The 24,186-nt window shown below is 37.1% G+C and overlaps 1 protein-coding gene across 5 annotated transcripts in view; it reads right to left on the reverse strand.

The window, feature by feature from the left end:
• The window catches only part of EML4 (EMAP like 4), a 149,753-nt gene that overhangs the window by 44,764 nt on the left and 80,803 nt on the right, over positions 1–24,186 (reverse strand). For 2 of the 5 annotated variants that reach the window (XM_042829853.1, XM_042829864.1), the window contains exons 3-7: positions 17,183–17,312; positions 11,685–11,858; positions 9,529–9,657; positions 5,865–5,890; positions 5,391–5,423 (exon numbers count right to left, since the gene is read on the reverse strand). In XM_042829853.1, the coding sequence (XP_042685787.1) occupies positions 5,391–5,423; positions 5,865–5,890; positions 9,529–9,657; positions 11,685–11,858; positions 17,183–17,312 (492 nt within the window). The remainder of the gene's footprint in view (positions 1–5,390; positions 5,424–5,864; positions 5,891–9,528; positions 9,658–11,684; positions 11,859–17,182; positions 17,313–24,186) is intronic. The other 3 variants (XM_042829861.1, XM_042829866.1, XM_042829874.1) reach the window with 3 other exon arrangements.

Below are 24,186 nucleotides of genomic sequence, written 5' to 3' on the forward strand. Positions count from 1 at the left end.
GCAAAAATGAGGAAAACAAGTAGGAACTGAAAACAGCAGAAAAAAAGATCAAAGGAATATTTATAGAGAAGAGAGGTTCAGGAGACATGAAAGCTACTGCTTATATCCTTCTGAAATTTGAAGACAGTGATGTAGCTAAACCAAGATCCTGACTTCCAAAAAAAACAAACCTCCATATGAAATTGTCCAGGAGCACACAGTGGTTTCCTAGAAGCACGTGAGAAGACCTAATTGTCTCTTACTGATTTCTACAAGACCAGAGGAAATGTTAAAATGCATTTTGTATCACTATTCATCACACCTTAGGCAGACTCTGGGGAAGCTCCCTAAGTCTGAACTGTAATTAAGTGCTTTCCAGCTAGAAAATGTATGCATAATTGGAAGTCTAACGTGCATACACAGTTGATGTTTATTTATATATGTGTGTGCCTAGAAATAAATAGTGGATAAATGACAATTGTTCATCTAAGTAATTCTTAAGAAACCGTTAGCACAATTGGACCTTGGAAACTATTAATGACTATTTGAGGTCTGGGAGAGCAAGGGAGAGGTCTGGGACTGGCACATCAAAATATGTACCTCAAAAACTGCATCTCAGTTTTATTTGCATTTATCATCTTAATCTAATCCTTGGAGCAAATTACCAGCAACCAAAAACCCCATGTGTCTCCAGCTAGCTTGGCCAAGCAGAACTCTCTAATAACATACAATAAACTACCACATCCAGAGTACATTTATTAATCTGTCTTCACGTTCTAGCTGCTTGACCAGTGAAGTTATGCTTTTTAATACTACAAATAGCTTCTTTCCCACAGGCTTTCTGCCTTCAGGCCTGTGTCCAAGAACTCCATAGGACCACTAACCTGAGGGACAAAGGCTTAACAATCCTGTTTCTAATTTAAACCAATGCTAACTGCACAGAGAAAAAATAAAACTGCATTCAGTCACCATGCCCAGATCACTGCATTTTGTGTTACAGGGTGTCCCAAACAAGGTGGCTGGTCTGCCTGCTCCATCCCAACCCAAGTATCAGAGGCAGAACCAGAGAAGCAGGCAGGCACTGTCACTGCTAAGTGCTGCTGCAAGGCAAACAGTCTGAAAAAGCAGCTAGAACAAAGACCTGAGTGGGTTTAGAATCATTTAATGGTTTTGTCTTGCAATTTCTTAACAGACCTTTGGTTAATAATTTTACATAATGTGATATGAAAATCATATGTGGAAACTCCAGCTATCTAGATAGTAATAAGTTATCATTCACGCTGAAGTAATTCAGGTGTAATAGTAACTAGCTTTTTCCTGTAAAAAAAAAAATAGACTTGCAAAAAACAATACTGCACACAAGTAACTCAGTAGGACTAAACTCAGTATCTAAAACCTTCCTGCTTAAAGAATTAAGTCCTGACTTCTTCAGAAATCAGTGATAAAACTCACAAGTACATCAAAGCAAATTTATTTTTCTGACAGTACTGATGTTTTTTTTAATAACATGCACTGTGCCCATACAAGGGCCAGAAGCCCAAAGAAATATGAGAGACCAGGTCACTATTTGCCTTCAGATACCTGAACACCTTCAATAAGCACCTCTCTGTCTGATAACAAAACCGTTCTGAAATAGTTACTGGATTTTGTGCTCTCGGTGGACAGGACACACTGTCAGCAGGGTAAATATTTCCACTGTGAGTTTCATTGCCCTTTTCTGTGAAGCTAGAACTACAGCGCAGTTAAAACTAACAGAAGAAAAAGTACTGGAAACTAACATAGCACAATCTAAAAAGAAACAAACTTAGGAATGCAGTGAATGTTTTTCATTAATTCTTTCACATATGGTTTTTATTGCCATCCAAAAATGTCTAAATGTCTCCTATTACATTATAGTAAATGAACAAGGGATTCGTGTACAGAGCTGCTATCACTGAAATTCAAACTCAAGTTTAGAATCTCAGTGAAAAAATTACCTTTTATCTGAAAAAAAACCCACCAACAATACAAACAAACCAAAACCCCCAAACCAACAGGTTATTTAGCTCTTGCAAATAAAATATGAATTCTTTATGATTAATACTTTAAAAAATATCTCCTGAAGTAAAAATCAAGATAGCCTTTATAGGCAATTATAAGCACCTGCTGGTAAAGAATTTAGAAAAAGTTCAGTGTCCTTTTAAGATTGTAGCAAGCATCTGCTTGTTCCATCCATAACTTTATTGGATTTTCAGAGAATTTTAATACTTCTTAGTATTTGACTTTATTGGAAAAAAAAATTGTCCTGGTTTGCAAGGAGAAACAAAGAACCTAACCCCCAAACCTCTCCAGCATACATATGGAAGCGTGTCTAATACTTCCCTCATTGGATTGGCATTACAAAAGCATTCCTGCATTGCATCTGCTTCAGCATATGCCCAGATGCACGGATCTCAGGACTAACCTTAATGTACAGCAGGTGCAGCTCAATCCATGTGAGAGAGAGGCACCGAGGGAGCAGTATCAGGTGCTGCAAGAGAAGGTATGACCAACACTGCTCATATGTATGGCCTCAGTGCTATGTGAGGAAATTCAAGAGATTGCCCAGGAGGCAGATACAGACTGTGGCTGCTGGTAGGAGAGGGGCGCCCAGGTCTTGGGGATGTTCACATGCAGCACCCACCGTGTGCTCTCTGGGGGCTCCGTGCCGAATCAGATAAAGCTAATGCCTTTCATCTACTGAAACTCATCTAAGATTAATTCTCAGGTATTGCTCAAACCTTTCATTTTCACAGATAATACTTCAACAGAAATCACAACGAACATACACGGGTGGTCACAAGACAGGTAATACTGCTGCTAGATAAATAAGATTCCAAGAACTAAGTATGCAAAACCACATTTCGCTGCATTTTGTGGCATTCTAACACAGTGACAAATTTCAAAGTATCTTCTTGAATAATCTGAATCAATAAAAGAAAGCAAAACTGATTCCACAAATGGTCACAGCTATGCAGGACGGTCATCTTCCATCCCATTACTGCCTGCAATTATCTTCTGCTACAATAATTTGCTATGTTACTGTTTCCAAGTGCATAAAGGCAGAAAAAGGACTTCTTTGTCGATCTGTTTTGAAGCCGGATGGTTTGCACACCAGCAGTGTCCTAAAGCCCCTGCACACTGAAGTTAAGAAGTGCAATCATTAGCGTAGGAGGTGTGTGCTGGGGTACACAGTGAGGCACATGCAGCCCAGCAAAAGGAGCAGCTCAGGCGAGCTGCAGGAACCTAATTAACAGCACACTACAGACTTGTTTTTAGAGGTAAAAGCTGACAAGCCACAAAAGAGTGTCTGAGCTGCTTGTCTCCTCTTTGGTTTGCAAAACAGGGAGGTCTCGCAGAAAAGCAGCAGCTGCAGCTACCCTCCATCCTATCCTGCTCAAGCCAAATCTGTCCAGTTGCAAGGATCTGCCTTCTGAAATCACATTAACCACTGAACGCTGAACGTTCTGACACTTGAGTCAAGATGTCCATTGTTAATTGGATATTAAATAGCAACTATCTTGTAGAGAACTGGTTTAAAGTCACCTGCCCCAAACATGTTGTTGCACTGCAGAGAACTGGCTGAGCATTAGCTGAGCATTTCTAAGATGATACTGGGAGGGGGTGGGGGGTGAAATCCCTCTGCAACTACCATAGCTTACAAGTGGTTACTTCTGTGATAGTAAACCCAAAACAAAATCTAACACATAACCCAACACAGGCATGCACAAAAAGCTGATATAAAATACACATACAACTGTCATAAAATACATCCATTGGTCCATATTAAAAAAAAAGTCTTTGTAGGTAGAACCCTTCTAATTGCAAATTTGTTAGTGTTAAAGGTAGAGTGATGTTTTGACACTATTTTACACTTTAAAAACATTAGTAAATGCGTTTTCTGTGATGAGACTTTCCATCTTCACATGGGGTCACTAATCCACATCATATTTCTCTTTCATTCAGCCAGGCTCAGAGCAAACTAAGGCATGACATGCACAGAAAGGTACTCATTCATCATTCACTGAAAGTTCACATCATCTGCAGTAACATAATAAATAGCAGAGAAACATCAAGGCCACGTACGTTATAGCCACCAAGATGAGAGAACTGAGAGACAGCCCATGTTTGGCAGGACGTGTAGAATTGTAGATGCATATTTTCAGGAAAGGATTAGTATTCAAGGTATTTTAGCTGTATGCAACTCGGTATTGCAAAGCTGTGTATTTTAGCAGGTATTTTTAGTGTGACTGGTTTTTTATTTTTATTTTTTTTTTTAATTCTTGCAAAGCTAAATTGCAGCTGGTCTGGAGAGTACAGATTAGTTTTCTTTTTATAGTAACCATTGCTACACGTGGTTCTACAGCTGGTGGGTGTTAGGAGCCCTGGCATTAAGCAGCATTCCTGCTGCTTACGCATCCCTTTTTACTCCTATTGTCTTCAAATGATGCTTTTGATATAAATCAATTTAGAATATTTTATATCTGTAATTTCTCTGTAAATTAGAAAAAAAAGTAAAGTTACTGGATTCGAGTTAATTTTCTGCATATTAAAAGAATTTATGCTAGCTTCCAAAAATCCTGACTGTTTTGTTTGAAAGAAAATTCAAAGGAGATTGAAAGTAATCAAACTGTTTATAATGTAGTTTTGCTTGCAGCACACAGTTTTGAGACTACAGATTTGTTAATTAGCAGCAAAAAAAGCATGAAACAAAACCTCTGTGCATAGATTGATGTTGTGTACAGCATGCACTTAGGTAACATGCTTCAGTTTTGAAACTGCATGCTTCGGTACAGTTTGCAGGACATCAAAGCAGAGTAGTTTGGCGACACGAGAAAAGGATTTCTTTTATTGTCACATTCCATCATGATCAGAGGGATGGCTCCTTTTCCTGACTGAGCAAGCCAGCAGCAGCAGGTAGCCACAGAATGCAAGATTGATCGATATAACAGCATACACTTTAGGAGAGACTCATTTCTCATGTTAGGAAACTATATGAGAACCTTCAGGTTCTGTTCTTGTCTCATCAGCATGTGTATGTTTTAATATTGGCAAGACAGAAAGCTGAGAAAACAAATCTTTTAGTTGGCAGTTCTTAATAATCTGATATCTTAGGCAACAATGCAAGACTTGAAGAGACTTATTTAAACACATTCCTCTCTAAGAAAATTACGCATGTAGTAATTTATTTTAGTCTACTCCAATAATCCACCTTGTATATATTAATATGCATACTGTAATCTATTTAAATAAGAAAGTTGAACTATTTCATTTAGGTGCTCAGAGTTTTTAAGAGATCATGCATTGATGCTCTTTGTTTGTGAAAAGCCAAGTAAAAGATTCACAAGAGAGGTAAATTAGAAAGTGACCAACGGGCATAGCTTAATTCTTACCTTGGCTGTTTTTTTCACGAGTTGACATTTTTGCTGGTTATGGGACAGAAACAAAATATCTTAAAACTATTTCTAAATTCTCACTCTCACCTGTGCTTGGATGAAGACTGGTACACAGTTTAAAAGCTTAATTTTTTTTTTGCTTTCTTAACCTCTCTCCATTTGCAAATATACATAGACGGAAAAATAGAGCACAACCCAGAGAAGTAAAATGAATCTTCCCACCACCCACCAAAATTCTCTGTCCTATCTAAAGATCCAGTTTGATGAGGCATTATCCATAATTTCAAAGACCTTTACAGAGGCCTTGAGTAAGGGTTGGCAAGATCAGTCTTTGAAGTAAGCAGTAACTCAATTTTAGCTCTGCATCCCTGTTTCAAAACCACAATTCCTAATGCATTTATTTACAAGAAATACTATTCAGTTAAAAATAATTTTTTTCATATTTATTTAAAAATAAAGTTTTTTATTTACCTTGGCTGATGATGACATCTTTGTGCCTAGGGAAAAATTCAAAGTTTTTGTTAGGACTTCACGAAACCCATATAATCTACTTTTATATTTTATTCCATTTGGTACTATACAAAGACTCTCAGAGTCTGTGTGTAATGTAACTGTACCACAGGATGCTATATAATTAACTTTGGTCAACGTAGTAAGCATTTACACACATTTTTCACTCAGGTCTCTATATTTTTATTTTCAAGTTAAAGCATTTGACAGCATGGCACGGGTTTCTAAGAACTACTTTGACAGCAAGAGGTAAAATGATGTTTAAAATAAATTATCAAGGTTATAATTTTTGTGGACTGAAAATTCCATTTTAAGAGAGCAAATATGTAACAACAAAATGTTTTAAGCTGCCAAACACCCTCAGGTCTGCATGTGAAGAATTTACCACCTGTCAAAACAAGTTGTCTGCACAGAACAACATGAAATTCTCTAGGAATTAACCCTGTTAGACACGTGGGTTAAATGTAAGCAAGTCACAGTTTCATTTAAAATGGATCCACACAGCACTGCTGGATACACACAAGGTCTTCTCAAGGAATGCAGTTCGGATATCTTTCCTTGCCAGAACCAAGAATGAACTTTCACAAAAATTTCTGTCTTTTTGGGTTTTTTTTGGGGGGGTGGGGGGAAGAAATACTGATTTCTAGCATCAGAGTTCTTCTTGTCAGAATAACACGTCTTGATGGGAGAACTTATTGCATTATTAAAAAATAAATAAAATTCCACCCTCGAATACATTTGAAATTCAGCAGCAAGGTATGAGAGGCAGCCAATGGATAGAGGTCGAGTTTTTGCAACAGTGACTAAGGGTCAAGCATATGCATGAGGAAATGAGGAAAGTCGTCTCTGGCTATTGGTACAGTCACCCTTCACCGTGCTACCAAAAGATAAATTAAAGACAAATTCACAGTTTTGCCTAAAAAACATTGAATGATTGGCTGCTGTGAGAATGCTGTCACTTCTCGTGACATTAGACTGAATTACGGTTCAGCGCTGGCTTAAAGATTGAGCTTACTAAACAAAGTCCATATTCCGGGCTGGCAGCACAAAGCGCATGTAAAAAATTTCTGTCCTGAGGCCTACAGTAGGGGCTGAATTCTATTCCCTTGCACAAGACTGGCAATTTTAGGTTGATTAGGTCAACTTCTATAATTGGGAACTTTAAACACAGTCTTTGCACAATACAACCGATTCTACTAGAAATCAAGCATGCAGGACCTAAGAAATGAGCTTTAATGTGTGCTCTTGAATGCAAATACTCTTTTTACTATAAATCTGAAAGTAAGAACAAAAGACTCAATACACTGTAATATCCATTCCTCAATCAGACAATAGTTTACAATCCACACTGTTAGAAGTTTCATTTTTTGCCCAATGCTTTAAGATATGTGAGCTTCAAGCTGTGGACAAATAACTTTTTCTGATAGTAATTGATCCTAATCTTTTGTCAACCACTCTTATCTTAGACATCTGATTTGCTCTACAGTAGAGACGATAGAAGGGTGGCATTTAATGTCTTCCAGAGAAAAAGCAGGAAAATGAAACAAGGCACTCACTTTGACCCTTCCTGAATCAATACACAGAAAGGAAATAAAATTAAAATATATTTTTCAATATTAAATAAAGGAAAACCTTAACACTTTTGGAAAGATATTTTATTAGGATAATAGAAATCGGGAAATAAATTTGATTAAGAAGAGGGCTGTTCATTCATAAATATTATCTATAAGTACTCTGCTACTACTGGGAAAACAGGGCATTTAAGTTCTGAAAGTCAAAAACAGTACTAAAAGGAAACAAAAGTACTTGCAAAATATGTAAGCCATAATCTCTCTCACACAGCACTTCATTGAGCCACAGCACTCTTCAGGCTAAACATAAAGCTTTTAGTAAATGTGCCGATACCTATGCCCCACAAATTAATTTATGATGTTTTTGTTCTTTCTGTTCCTAGGGAAGATGGTATGCACTTACACCAATCTTATTAAATATGTGTTTGCAAGTCTCACATGGAAGCTCAGGACACCATCATGGAAATTACTCTGAAAGGCCTGAGGAGTTCTGCCTGTTGTAGCAGGAGTGGTTTTCAGGTAGCCCTGCCTTGAATCAGTTAATGATTATTTGAATGAAGATTAATGAGTAGATGTATGAGATCAGGAAGGTAGATAAGCTGGCAGTACTTTTGGGGTAAACTCAGAACTCAGAGGGATCTCAGAAAACAGCAGAGGTCTCAACCCAAAAGTCAGCACAATGATTTCAACAAAGTGAGCACAATTCCAAAAGATAAAAATGAAACCAAACATACAAATATGAAGCTGGAAGCTGAAGTGGCAAAGAGGACAAAAAGTGGGTTAAGCAAGGGGGTCAGCAATGCAGAGTTAGAGCAAAACACAAACTCGTGCCTGTGCTAACAGAAGTGGGTAAGTAACTACTCAGTGCTATTCTTTCCTAGTGCCTTCCCTGTGGAGAGACTAACTGAGAAAAATAATACTGAAGAAGAGCACAAGGGGAACAGTGGTTTAGAGTGCATAACCCACACGTAAGGACAGAGGAGACAGGGCTTCCACCATGTGGTCGGGAGAACATAGCAGATAAAAAGCAACAAACCATTGTCACCATTCACTATTGACAAAAAGGTAACTTAATTTATAGTTGCAGTGGTTTATCTTGGATATCCAGAAATGTTTTTGCTGAGTGTGGCATCCCACTGCATTCTGGCAGCCTGATGTACAGAGCAAAGCAGGGAAGGCTTCAGCCTGGCCTCAGCACCCAGCAGCCTACCAGCCACTTTGAGCACCGTTAGGCTCGCTCCTCCAGAACTAACCCTTCATGTTAAGAAGGTGGAGAAGTGGTATTCTATGCCTTGTCAAGACCTTAATGAAATAAGAAAACACCATTCAATTCTTCAGGCCTTCTTTGATGTCTAGGGACTCTTGGGTTTTTTAGGGCAGAGCAGGAAAGCAAGCACATGCACAGTTGCTGTGTGAAAGTCGGCCGCCATGCAGAAAGCATTAATAAAAGCTGTAAAGCAGGCCTAGAAAAACACTGCAACACTTTACTGTTTAAATAGAACTCTCTGATGGACAGAAGTAACAGAAAATAAACCCTGGCATACTAAAGGTCAGACTGAAAAGAAAATCTTTGCCTATTATCTGGAAACAGTATGCAGAAATTTGTTAACCAGTGACCTACCTGAAATCATATATGTTTATTTTTGTAACTACAATCTACTTTAGAAACACACACGTCAAATCCAGTGAATTAACAGCAAGGAAATATAATGGCATTTTCAAATAATTATTAATCATTAAAATGACAGGTTAGAAACTTCACTACAGTAGTATTAAGCTATAAATCATAACTCATAGCACATAATTCTGCTAATCCAAACAGACCATTAAAATATATTTACACTCACTTCATGCTTTCACATTTTATAACTATTTTCAGATTCCGCTAGTATCTGGAGTGTCACATTTCCAAATTGTGCAAGTAATTATTTGCAGTGAAAACAAAAGTGCAAATTTTTTTTTTTTTTTGCATATATTCCAGTTCACTAAATTATGCAATTTCTTAATATTTTGATTTTTAAGTTCACTCACTTTTATGCACCAACTATACGTACTTGTCTGCATTCTTTGCCACTTTCGATATTAATTTAGATGTTGATGCTACTCTCAGTAGCTTGTTACGACTGTCATCTGAGCTCTCCCAAGCACTGTGAGGTTTTTCAGCAGTCAACGATCTCTTTATGCTAGAAGAAAAAAAAATATATATTTTAGAATGACAAGAAGATAAGAGTAACTGGAATGGGTTTGCAACCGACAGATCAAGCAGCAGTAGACAAAAGCAGAGCTAGATCTTCCTTCAAGCTGAAGCATGAAACAGGAAAAAAAGATTAGTCAAAAAGTTCTAACTGGATGAACAAAAACAACTGAGCAAGACAGATGCCAAATGTTTTATCCATTCTTTTGCATTTTCATATACTCTTACATAAAGTCTTGAACAAAAAAGATCTCTATACTTCGTTACCACTTTGCTAAGAAATTAGAAAAAAAGGGGAAAAAGCAGCTACAACATATTAGACTTAAGGAATAAACTTTTAAAAAATCACTCAGAAAAGTTGATTTTTTGTTGACTGATACACTATTCGATTTAAACCAACAATCCATGGAGGAAAAACTCTGCCAGACTATGATTGAATAAGATTGCTTTGGAGGTAGCCCATTTTAAACAACATTAATAGCTTCAATCATTTTGAAAAATGCCTGCAAACTTCTTACACAAAGGCAAGCTAGGGTTAGCTCAGTGTTATAGACAAATCTCTGAATTCTGATGTACTTTTTCAGCAATCTTATTGTAGCCAATTTACAATAATAGGAAGCTGAAAAGTTTTGCAGTCATTAGTTCGTTTCATACACAAATCAGGGAAAATATGTTCAAAAGTGATATAGGCCATATTACTCTCATCCAACTGTCTTTGTCTGCATCTGTTCAGCTAGCAGTGTTACATGTCATCCCATCAGAAATGCTTTTTGCAGGCGTAAGTTCTGAACTGTAGCCTCAGAACTGGCAAGCTCACCTTCACAGCACCTCAGGAGGCTAGAAAAGGTCCTGAGACAAACACATTAACCAAATCATGTTACACCACGAGACCACAAAAGGCGTTTATTTTTTTCCCCACATTGCAGAAGATTAGTATGCAAGACTTCAGGCAAACACCTTTACAGTGAGATACCAAGGTAAAAGGACAACAGGCTGCAAGTTCAGCTTCAGATAACGTAGAGTTTGTACAAGACATGAAGACAGCCTTTATGCAGTGTTATGACATGCATCAGTCAAGTGGAAATTTAAATATTTATTAGAATTCAAGCAATGCAAGACAACAATCTTGTGAACTACAGTAAATTTCAGAGAAATAAATTTAAAGGTTTGCCTCCCAAACAAAAAACTTAAGAGAAAAAGATGTCAGAGTTTCCAAAACAATAAGATAATGAACCAAAAGAAAAAAAAATGCAAAAAAGGGAAAAAAAATCCCGAAAGCTCAACACAGTAAGTGATCTGAATAGCCTTTAAATTCAGAATTAAAACCAAATCATAAAATTCACTTCCTTAACTTTCCAGTCCATTAATTTTTTATTTTCTATTTTTTGTTCCTCCAAAAAGAGGAACAGAGGCAAATCTAGAACTCCTACCTTCAGTCAAGTCAAGCAGTTCTGTGATTTGGGTGTCAAAATGCAACTTCACTCGAGTAAAGAATCAGAATAAAAGTGAATTCTCCTGCAAACTAGCAGGAATTAAAAGAGAGAAAAGGCAAAAATCAAAATAAAGAAAAAAATCTGAACTGCGGTTTTTCTGAATAGAAAAACGTCCAAAAAAATAGAATTGCAATAACACTAGCCTTTCAGAAATGTAACAGCAAGTAGTAAATGTCTATGCACAAAATGCACTCAATTCAACTATTTAGACAAAACCTATAATGTGGTTGTAGAGAAAGATCAAGTCAAAATAATTGTTATGTACTTTAAGATAATGAATGATTAGAGGTAAATTTACTATATTAGAATTTCAATCACTGAGCAAAAACGTTTTGCAATCTCAAATTTGCTCAAAATTTTTCAAGAGATTTGCTCTGTTGCAATGTATATTGAATGCATATTCTTTCACAAAAAAAAATTAAACATTAACTTGATCAGGAAATTGGAGCTATTTCACATGACTTGTTGTCAGATATGAACTCAGTGTCATTACAATCATTTTCTAGCTCTGTACTGTGAAAACCTTTTAGTTGGAGCAGAACTCTTGCTTTCTGGAGTTTGCCTGTGTGTTTGGAGAGTCTGTGAGGGCGGCTGGGGAGAAGGTGATGCTTGAGTTTGTGGACTTTGATCATTAGAATGAGATTCCTCTTTTTTTTCTTTCTGTCCAGGAGGTTTTTCCTTCTTTTTTTCTGTACCGCTGTAAAATAAAGTATAATACAGGGGAGGAAAAAAAAAAAAAAAAAAGAAAAAGAAAGAAAGAAAGAAAGAAGAGAACAAGCAAATAAATTAAAAAGGTGGGAGAAAATGCCCTCTATGAAAAGATGGGCAAAGCATGTCACAGCATTATGTATCTATCATCACTTAAAGAAACTTCTGATTATCTACTCACACTGTTCAGGAGAGAATTTTGCTAAAACAAGATTAGGATAAAACAAGTAAATACAAGCTCCAAAAATAAAAATGGTGATAGAATTATGGATGTTTATTTACTTATACTGGATAGTTATACTAAATTTACTCTGATTTAAATTGAAATACAACTTTGATTTGAGCATGCTTGGGTGCTGCTACAGCACTTGAAGCTGACAGAAGTGAATGCAGCAGAGTTCAAAGGAAATCATCCCTCAAAACACATCACTGTTTTGAACTGCAGCTGGATAATGTCAGGCTATCTTGCCACTTCTTCAGTTAATATAGAAGAACCAAGAATTCATCTTTATTTTCACATTGCTGTATTTATCAGGCTAACATTTGAAACAGCTTTAAGTGTAAGTCATTAGCAACCTTAAATTCATTAAAGATCTAACTAAAGGTCACTTGCGTAGAACAGCACAATTTGCAGTGTATGGAATGACATAACGAGTAACAGGACTTGAAAGAGAAGAGCATTCCACAGTACACAGCATATTTTTTATATGATAAAAGAACCGCTTCCAAAATAAATGCATCAGCCAAACAAAGCAGCAGCTAAAATGGGGATAAAAGTATTTTTCTCTTACATTCAAAGTGAAACAGAAATTGCACCCTTCTGAAGAACAGTATTTAGATTTCTCTTTCTTCACATCACTTCTCCCCTCAACTCCTGTATAATCTTCACAGTTTTTCCATTTACAATTTTTCCACAAAACACTATCCGTGAAAAGGAGTTAAGTAAATACTCAAATTAATAAAAATGGAGTCCTGTTTTTGATACAAGATTCATAGGATCCTCTTGGCTCAAATTGTTATTTCAAAGTGTATCATCTATCACTGAAACAAAACCTGCAAAACATTTCATTTTAATATTTCTACACACTCTGATGAAGCACTGAGGATTGGGTAAAATACCAGAAAATAACATAACCCTTCACAAATTTATAAGGCTCGATTGGAATTTCTACACTAAACCATATCAACTAGTTAAACACATCATTATAGTACCTCTAAGTTACATTTTCTTTTCAGTAAGAAGAAAACAAAACAGAATGGACATTAAGAAAAATTTCTTCACCTTGAAGGTGGTCAAACACTGAAATAGGCTTCCTAGAGAGGTGGTTTATGCCCCATGCCCGTCAGTGTTCAAGAGGCATTTGGAAAACACCATCAGGGTCAACATTTCGTTAAACCTGACATGGTCAGTTGGTCTTGATGATCATTGAAAGTCCTTTCCCACTCTGTTTTTTTTACTTTACAATGATGGGTCAGCAATCCTAAAATTCATCTCTTCATTCTTCCAGCATGCTTGTACAATTACCATTTGCTGACAGCAGTGCATTACCTAACTTTTCAGTCTCATATTTTCTGTGTTCTTATCTGAACTCATTCAGCTCATCTGATCCACCTCCTAGAAGCCATAGGTTCAGTATAGGAATATTTTAATTTATTCACTGAACTTCTCAGCTGTAGACTGTCCACTTCCCACCTTTGACATGACTTTCACTACTTAGCTTCTCTGTTAATCTCTGAGAGTCACTCAACCACTGCTAGCAGTTGCAGCACAAGGTATACTTGGTGTTCCAATACAATGTTTTTTATCTGGCACCAGGCTGCAAGTAAACTTTTCTTTTTTTCTTTTTTTCTTTTTTTTTTTTTTTTGGGGGGGGGGTGTGGGGATGGGATGGCTATTTTAATTTGAAAGTTAAAATATTTTCACTGTAAAACATATTCACTGCGAGTGCTGAATGTATTTACTGCTAAAAGCTTAATTGAATTATGGCTGCTATTGTAGAGTGGCTCTCCCACTAATATCTCTGGAACGCCTAGCACCTCTTGTGCAACAACTGAAACCAAATCAAAGAGAGTACCTTTTTTTCTTGTGGGTTTCTAAAGATTAGTTCTTCTGGGAAGCAGTCACTTAATGCATCCAAAAATTTTTTCCAAATCCCAACTTGATGAAGCATTTCTTCAGTCCACATTCAAGTATTTGAGATCTATCACTACCTGTGCTAATTTTCCAGATTCTCCATTTTCACTTAACCCAATGTTTCATCCCTTGGATCACAACACTCTGGCAGCTGCAGTGGAGGGTGGTCAGTCTGAAATTACACAGCTCCTTACTAGAAGCTGTTTTTAGAAAAAATGTTTAGTCTTAAGGAAAATGATCACAGGTCCCTGTGAGCACAGCACAAAGTACAAATGTGTTTCTCTGGTGATATAGAAAGCATGCAGCATGTTCTCTGTTGAAAAGCATTTCGGCATCTCTGTCACACATCAGCTCCAGACAGCTAGGATGAATTTTTCCTCATACATATTACTTCACTTCTCAGAATCAGACATCATCTATCTATTTTTGCACAATGTTTCTGAGCTCTGTTTTCAGTGCTTCTGAAGCAACAGCTGAAATTGCAGCACGCTTGTTGAAATGAGACACAGTGCTGTTGTGCAGATCATTCCCATGATCTCACGATGTTCAAGGTTGGTAGAGTGAGGATTAAGGAGTCCAGGTATGAAACTGTTTATCTGTAGAAGTGCTCAAAGATGCCAGCTTTACAGAGGCCAAAGGCCAATAAACATGCAATATTAAGACTGCACAGCACACAGAAACTAAACTTCCAGTAGATGATTAGATGCGTGGCTACAAATATTCAGAACGTGAAAAGCTAAGACAGACTTTGGAGCTGTTTGGTAACTACATAAACTTCCATCAGAAGAGGGGTGGCCAGCAGGGATAGGGAGGTGATTGTCCCCCTCTACTCTGCTCTTGCGAAGCCCCATCTGGAGTACTGTGTCCAGGTCTGGAGCCCCCAGTACAAAAAAGACAGGGAGCTGTTGTAGAGGATCCAGAGGAGAGCCACAAAGATGATCAGGGGGCTGGAGCATCTCCCCTATGAAGACAGGCTGAGGGAGCTGGGCTTGTTCAGCCTGGAGAAAAGAAGGCTGCAGGGTGACCTCATTGCAGCCTTTCAGTACCTACAGGGAGCCTACAAACAGGAGGGGAATCAACTCTTTGGAAGTGTTGATAACTGCAGGACAAGGGGAAATGGTTTTCAGTTGAAGGAGGAGAGATTTAGGTTGGAGATCGGGGGAAGTTCTTTACATAGCGAGTGGTGAGATGCTGGAACAGGCTGCTCAGAGAGGTTGTGGATGCCCTGTCCCTGCTCAAGGCCAGACTGGTTGGGGCTCTGGGCAGCCTGATCTAGTATTGAACGTGGAGGTTGGTGGCCCTGCATGTGGCAGGGAGGTTGGAGATTCATGATCCTTGAGGTCCCTTCCAACGCTAGCCATTCTGTGATTCTGTGATAAACAGATAACCATTTCCACATACTGCAACAGTTGAATCTCTAGCCTGAAAAGAAAGCCTGGAAAAGTAAAAGTGAAGTGTTCTACAATCTGCTGATACTATCCTTTAGCCTGCCTCCTATTCATCATAAAGAAAAAAGGTGTCTATTTCCAACATGATCATCCTGACTTAGCTAAGAAGATGGGACTATTGAAATTCACTTACGATTCCCAGCACGAACACTGTACAGAACAGTTTTGCTATTGTTACAAAAAAGAAAAAAATTTACCAGACTTCACATCCACAAAGAGAGAATTGACGTTTGCAGTCATCTTTCTTAAAACAGTACTGTTACAAAAGGACAAACCTGTTTTCTTCCAAATACCAAACAAATTTTATGGGAGACTGTGGAAAGGCATTAGAACTGCTGAGAAGATAACTGAAAATTGGAAGTCTTAAAACATTCCTGAAACAGGGCTCCCCACCTGCATACTTGGTTTCAGAGCCTGGGCAAAACTACCCTCCACACATTAGGGTTTTCCTCTTGTGACCCATCCAGGAATCATTTTAAAGATGTTAACTCAGATGAAAGGGATGCCACTCACACCACTCCGCTCCTCTTCTGTAGTCAAGTGCACAGCAGCCAATTAATCAGGAAGGCAAATGCAAACTGAGTACTGCTGGAAACAGACTGGCTCTCAACAACATTCTAAGAGCCACATGGGTAAGATTAATGGAAAAGTGCTTACTAACAAATACTTTCCTTCAGCAGTGTCTTTTGTCCCAGTGCCTGTTGTGCTAGCAGATAGAGACATACCATGATCAGTTTCTAATTTATTGCTGAAAAAATAAACAAGAAGACATGCAATGCTCTTTGAGGGAGAAGAGTGAAGTCCAGGGTATTACCCTTCCATTCCACATTCCAAATGGCACTAAAGGTTTTTTTTAAATTTGTTCTTATACAGTTTATATTTGCATTCAGCGTTTTTATTCCCTGAAATACATCATTTTCCTGTCTTCTTGTATAGCACAGTATTTACATCCACAGCAGAAGATGAAACAGCTACTGGAGTTACCAGAGAACTCTGCAGAGGCCAAGAAGTTGTTCACATAATTTACCACGGTTATACATTAAGAGTATTCTCTGTCCTGTGGCTATATCAGGCAGCTTGTTCTTCCTAAGGAACCATTGTAAAGTATTGATTAAATAAGCCAAGCAATCATTATTTAAACATCCCACAGAAGAAAGTAATTATAGAAACACTTTGCTTATTGTATTCAGCAGGAACCATTACACTAGAGGGAAAAAAAAAAGCCATTGCTTTGTGTACAGCTCATTTAAATTTCAAATACTTAAGCTTAAAAGCGCTATTTTTACCTATTTGAGAACTGATACATACTTCGCAAAGATGAAGACATTTGGATTTAAGATTTCATGTACAAAAAAAAGTAAACTTCTGTCTTAAAATTCACTATTGTTTCATCACTACTTTACTATTGCCTGCTATTTACACTCAAGACAATTAACTCAGTTTCATCTTTAGTCTCCTTGGGGGACGGAAAGAAAAAGATCTGGATGAATACCAGAAGGAAAGTTTTCCATTCACACTGAAGTATATTTGCCCCTTCTGTCTCTTGCTGAGAATGCATTTTAGCCAATATACCCTATAGAGATACTCTCTATTTACGAATTCTTTTTAGAACCTTGCTGTAAGCTGGCAAACAACACGGCACGTTTCCAAAGCTTATTTTTGCGTTATTACACATCACATTCCCATTTCACTTTATAAAATGTGATCTCAATTTTAGTAACCAGTTGGTACCTTTTTGCAGCAGATGAAAAAGTTTCTTTTCTGGCAACAGATACAGAGGAACTGTGGCTTGTTTTCCTGCTTCCTGTACTCCCATTGGTTATACAGGACATCGAGATAGCTTCTCGGAGGCTTGGCTGACCTAGGAAATGAAAATGAAGAGCAGAAGGTTTTAGGTTTTACATACCTGTCTCAAAGATCTATCAGAGAAACCATAAATTTTCAGAGGGGGACCTGGTAATTCCACAGTAGCAGTCCCAGCACCAACCAACCAGCTGGTATCCACTGGCATACATTCATGACAGCCTTAATCTAGATAGCTGGAGAAGGGAGACCCGAGACACATAGAGAAAGGCAAGGATTCACTATGACAGGAGACACCCTCTACTGCCACAATGACAGCATATAGCTTCATTCAGTGACATGTCACATCTCTTTCTAGCTGTGATCCACAGAGAGAAATATAGATAGATTATGGCTAGCCTTGGTAAATTGTACAACTGCAGTAGAGCAGGTCAGATAACTCCAACTTTTTTTCAAAACCATCATAGTTCACAGATAATACCACACGAGGTCTGTTGCTTTCAACCTGTTGGTTTTTCTATTTTTTTTGTTTTGTTTTGTTTTGTTTCCCCACTTAAGCCCAAAGAAGTTGCAGACAGAAGCCCTTTCTATACTACACGATTCAAGTTATCCCCTAAATGATATTCCTTAAAGTAACCCCTCAGGGTTGTGATAGTAAGGATTCAAATATTAAAGTTTTCTGTTTATTTTCAGCTGCCCATTTTCATCTTAAAAAGGTCTACCTTTTAGCACATGTGTTATTAAATTTAATTATTTTAATAAGTTATTAAATTTCTGATATGGTTTACTCCATTGAATATCTGCCTCACCCAGTGAGCACTCTGCAAAGCATACTGCAGATTCTCTGTTGATTGAATCAAGGTGTATGTGAGGAAGGCTGTCCATCAGATGCCCACTTCTCTCAATGAGAAGTTTGAAAATATGCAGTGAATGTGGGAGGAGACTACAAAAAAGAGGGGAAGGAGTTCTTCTATCTAAAGGGGTGAATGCTAGCTGACAATCAGCACCATGATCTGCCTCTGCCACAGCCAGGGAAATACATGGTATTTTACTGGAACCTAACATTTCACCATCTCCCACTAATCCTCCTTTTTTGGGTTCCTGTCTTATTTTTAACATCATGTTCAGAAAAGAGTTTCGTGCTCCTTTCCCTGTAGTTCCAAATTTGTGCTTTTCCCTTCTAGAGCATCCCATGCACAGGAGGAAAAAAAAAAAAAAAAAAAAAGAAAATAAAAAGCACCCAATAATTAGTAGCCATTTCTGTCCACATCTCTGTGCCACATCCCCACTGCATAAACAGCAAATTGTAACTGATCCTCATGGGGTCATGATGTCCAGTCACTCAGGCTTCAGCAGCAAGCACAAAGGACACGACTGACAGGAAAATCATACATCTGTGATCACGGCAGGCTTGGAATAGTGCGAAATAAATAAGGCATGAAGCCACATGTCAAAGCAGTCAGGAAGAATCAACAGCTCTGTACGTGGAAGGCAAACTCACGTGGACATATCATTAAAACAATACCAGCTTTGGTCAATTTATCTAACTGTGGTTCTGTCAAGTAGGTTCAGGGACAAACTAATGCTTAAACAAGTGCATTACATATGAGGGAGATGTGTCAAGGGAATATTGGGTTTCAGAACTACTTGACTGGAAGCAGAAATGGGCAGACATGAGCTGACTGCATCCTGATTCAATTGCACCAAGCAACACAAAAGGGACACCATCTAAAATTCACATTGCAAGAGACCAACAGAGCACACAGAATATCCCAGAAACAAGATTGAAGGAAACCTGAAGAAAGTAACGATACTTAAGTGCAGAAACACTGCAGAGATCACTATTATTCTTAAATTCTTCACAAATCAGCTCTACTTAGTTTCTTCCAACTCTGCACTTCTTAGAGACCATTTTATTGGACATATTTGCAATATAGATTTCAAAGGTAATAAACCATACAAAACCAACAAAACTCAACAGATTTTTACTCCCTTCTTAAGCTTGAATTGCAAGAACAAGAGCATACAAGCTGAAAAGGCACTTTTAGCATTAGAAACCTATAAATTAGATTCTTTTATTTTCGCTGACAAAGTAAATCATCTTCTTTGTGGAGATGCATAATATCAGGGCCTATGATTCACTTGTGAACTGCACATGACCTTAACATCTCTGTCTCCTCATCATAATAGATCAGTGCCTCCCCAAACAGCACTAGTGCAGCCTTCCAGAAATGGAAATCTGGAGGCATAATAGTGGCAATTCTCAATTCTGCCAGCAAAGCATTCACTGAAAAGCATAAAGAATAGCAGTCCTTCAAGCAAGGTACAGAATCTCACCATTCATTTCTTTAAAACATTTTAAATCAGACCAAAACAACAAAAATCTTGGGAATTGCATTGGTCAAATTTGATAATTTTTTTTTTTTTTGATGTGTCAAAATAAATCATGCTCTCTTTTACAATCAAAAATAAAACTTTGTTCAGTGGCAGTTTGATGCCATACAACAAAATGTAAAAATCTGCACACAAACACAGAAAACACAAACACCCTCAAATACTAACACATTTAAGAAATAAGCCCCTCCCAAACTCTACAAAATACATTATAATTCTGCTAAGTATTCTAAACATTACCATCAGAAAACTTGTTTTTAAAGGGAAAAAAATCAAGTATGTATCTAATTGTATGCGAACAAAAAACATTTTGATTTTCAATTGTTACAACAAAAGAAGACCAGTTTAAGCCCTGTACAAGTCCCAGGCAGCAGAGCATTAAATTCTGGCTCTCCATCGGGACAGATAACACAGACTCTTCTCAGCCAGAGTGAGAGCCCAAGCTGGCCCAAGGCAGTCAACTTCATGACTTTTAATCAGAGGACCTCTGTAGTTAGATGATTTCAAAAATTAGTAATGTCACAATCTTCCTCTTCACTGTATTTTACTACAGGTAAAGTTGCTTCAGAGACCTATGTAATAACAAAGAAACTCAGGAAAATACAATTTCCATATCAATGGACTGATATGGACAACTGAGTCGTCCCAGCATTCAGATTGCATATCTCCCCAGTATCGCGTTGGATGTCTCCTTCTAGAATAAACAGTCTGAAAATTTTCAGAACAGTACTCCACTTTATCTGCAGCTTTGGAACAAAAGCCAGACATAAACTGAATGTACAATGAAATCCAGCGCAGGGTGACCAGGATTAAAGCCAAATTGTCAGAGATCAAAGTGGTAAAAATATATTTTATGGATAGTAGGTTCATCTCAGTTCTGATAGTTTTCATTAACTAATATCTGTTGAGTTCAAAGAAGTATTTCATTAACATCTGTCAAGTATACATGTGTGAGAAAGAAAGATAAGTAGGATCAGGAAAAAACACAGGACACAACAAACTGATAATATATTTCCACTCCTTTATCAGCCTTGATTAGCTAACTGTGGGAAAACCGAGGCATAGCTGTAAGAGACAGCGATAAGTTTTGAAAACACACATCTCATGATAACACAATAGCTTTTCTTTCCAACATACTAAAGCTGAAGCTAGTAATTCATTTCTCTTCTCCGAACTGGTTATAGTTTATTATCACCTTCTCTTGCGTTATCCATACTAATTAGTTGAGTATCCTCATCTGATCCTGACAAGTAAACTGCCTTCCAAAGAAAAGCCAAAACCTTCTTTCTCTTCTTAGGATAATTTCATTTAACTGATGTAGACCTGTTAAAGTACCTTCTCTGTACATGTCATCCAAGGGGATTTAAAAAAAAAACAACCTCAAACGAGTTATTTCTAAGAAAAACAAACCAAAAAAGATTTGCTTATATCATTTTTAAGCCTTTTTTTTTTTAAATATAGCAATAAAGCATATGATATCAAAACCATATACTTAAATACTTTATTTTTACCAAAATTTATAAGATATACCTATGTATTTAAAAATATATTGACGCATAGGTGTTTTCCTATGTATTTAAAAATATATTGACGCATAGGTGTTTTGTGCAAATAAAACTGAAAGCTTGAAAAACAGAAACCCACTTTGTTACTCATACCAAATGCATGTACCATCTATACTTAACCCCACTATTAGTCACTAGACAACCCACAGAGGTGAGCCTTTAATAGGGTAGCAGAACATAAGGCTTTATCAGTTCTTCCCAAAATAAAGCCATCAAAAACTTGAAAGCAAGATGAATTTAGACTTCAAGATCTTATTAATAAATTATATTAAAGCTGCTGTCATTGCTTCTTTGTTTCCAAGCTTTCAAAGGACAAGACGACACTCAGCTGATGGAAGACTGGCAAAGACTTGGGAGCACTAAACCTCCACTTGAAAAGAGGAGGCAGGAAAAAATTCCTTCAGTACTTTGGTGCATTCAACTTAGTAAGTTGAGTTAAATAAGTAAGTTAAATTCTAAACGAAGATATTCTAGACAAAAAAAAAAGTTCTGTTCTTCTATCCCATGAGCAGAAGTCACAGGTCAGAATGAGGTAGCAATTCTCCAATAATGAACAATATAAATCGGAAAAAACAAGTCAGCTTCTTTTCCTGCTAATTGATTATATTTAAACTCACATAATAATTCAACATAAAGTCAAAATTAAGTTTTGAAAGTCTTCTTCAATCAACTACTTCTACTTGAAAAAGTTTCAGATTTTTTAATTTTTTTTTTAAAATAAACCCAGTTTGTCTTTTCCAATTAAAAGGAAAAGAGCAATTTAAATAGAGGTTTTTAAAATGAACTGGTTTGAAAAAATATATAAAGCCTAAGTACCTTTCAGTGCATGCAAAATTGTCTCAGTAGTTACATTAATTACAAAGCTAAGAAATAAATTAATATTTATTTACAGATTTCTTACAGATTTTTGTACCTATCAATGTATATACATCAATATATATATTTCTTACTATAACTACTCCTTCAACAGACAAAACTAGTTTTTCAGGTGTTATGTTCCCAAAAGTCCAGGAGAGCCACACTCCTAGTAGTAGAATTAAAATCTATTCCTGAGGGAAACTGAAGACTTCCTTGGTGTGAGAGAACCAACAGCTTATTCAAACCACATAGCACTTTTTCTCCCACCTTCCTAACATCCTATCACTTTGGTATACTTATGTCTTTGAGCAATTCCAAATGAGCTGTATTCAAGCAGAGGAAATTTAAAAAAGAAAAAAAAAAAGAAAAAAAAAAAAAAGTATCCATGGTATTTTGAAACAATTTCATAAATTCAGGCAAGGAGTCTTGAAAAAAGATACTGAAGTGTTATAAAAAACAAGACAGTTTTTGGTTTGGAAAAGCTAACTGCACTGTTCAGCTATTCCAAGTTGCAATTCATAGCTTGAGAAGCATCATGGAGAATAGTAGAGCAGTATCTTAGAAGTATTAGTCCACACTTCTAAAACAAAACAAAACAAAACAAAAAACAAACAAACAAAAAAACAAACCCAAACCCACACAAATAACTGAAGGCATGTCCAAAACTGGCAGAAGCATATGGAAAAAGACTAAGGGTACTTATCACCACAACTGAAAAACAATCCACCGAACAGGATTAGTATGTTGCAGAAGTTAAATAAAAGAAAATCTACTTTCCTCTTCTCTTTCCTTCAACTTAGTTTAGCTGCTAAATGATCTTGAATTAATTAACATGCTCTAGATTCAACTACTTTGAATAGATGAAGAACATCAAGAAAAGTACAGCAGAAGCAAGAGATTAAAGAAGGCAGAAGAAAAGCAGAAGACAGGAAAAAATGGGGAAGTAGAGTAGAAAAAAAATGAATTCCAGAAAGAAGAGATGGCACTAAAACCAGTACCTGGGAAACCCATTAAGACCTCAGGAGTGTCATTACTGGTTATGTGAGCATACTTTAGTTGGACTATTCCCACGAGTAAAAGACACACGTACAAGCATGCCAGGTAAGTATTACTGCCATGGATAAGTGCCTATAATCTGTCTTTACGATGAACATTTTCCAATCTGCATTTTCATTTTCAGTACTGCTAGCATTTAATAATTAGATAATATAAACACGTACCCTGTTAAAAGAACAACTATGCAATTACAATGTTTTAAAACTAAAACCACTAATAAAAGCCTATCTTATGCTTTCACTAGTTAAACTTACTGAACACTGGAAGCCATTTTTTAAATATAAATTAAAATGACGGCACGTTATGAAAGTGAAACCATTGTTGATAGGAGGTAGAAAACATAACTGAAGCATTTTGCTTATATTAGAGAACTGAGATGGAATATGACACAAGATAGTACTTCAGAATTTTTCTTATTGTGGAGATGTTGAATAGACATTTTGCACCAGAAAAGATTGCAGAAAAGCGCAGAAAACTCTCAGGTTCCTATTAGAAAAACACATTGAACAAATTTTAAAAAATTGCATTTCCAATTACAGTTGCTAATGCAGATCCCCAAGACCTCTACCATAAATAAAATAAATGCCTCTTGGTTTCTACTCCTCACTGTCATGGGAGAACCTCTCTTCAAAATGCCACCATCGCTTCAATTTTACTTTGTGACTTAAATTTGCTTGCAAGTTATTTGACTATTTTACATCAGTTCTCGTTCAAAAAGTGGAAATGTTCCTCCAGGGGGCTAGTCTGTGACAAGCCTCCTCCTTACTTCCAAGTCTAGAGAAAGAACATGAACTCTATGGGCAGAGATGAGGGTGTACTTTCTCATTGTCAGCCACTCTTTCAGGCAACAGCTCCTACCCCAGCAACGTGATGAGCCTGAACAATTTTACTGGTGCCATTGTGAGACACACCAAGACTTTGAGGGATGAATTCTTCTGTTACATACATTGTGACATCCTCAAAGATTTTAATAGGTTTACCAGACACCAGCTGTGAGACAACCTATATTGCTGGCAGCCACAGGCACCAGGCTGCCTTACATTTTCCTTTTCTTCAATG

This window comes from Centrocercus urophasianus, unplaced genomic scaffold (assembly GCF_019232065.1).
Source record: "Centrocercus urophasianus isolate 14NV4802_14NV808 unplaced genomic scaffold, USGS_Curo_1.0 seq_10, whole genome shotgun sequence".
NCBI classification, from domain to species: domain Eukaryota; kingdom Metazoa; phylum Chordata; class Aves; order Galliformes; family Phasianidae; genus Centrocercus; species Centrocercus urophasianus.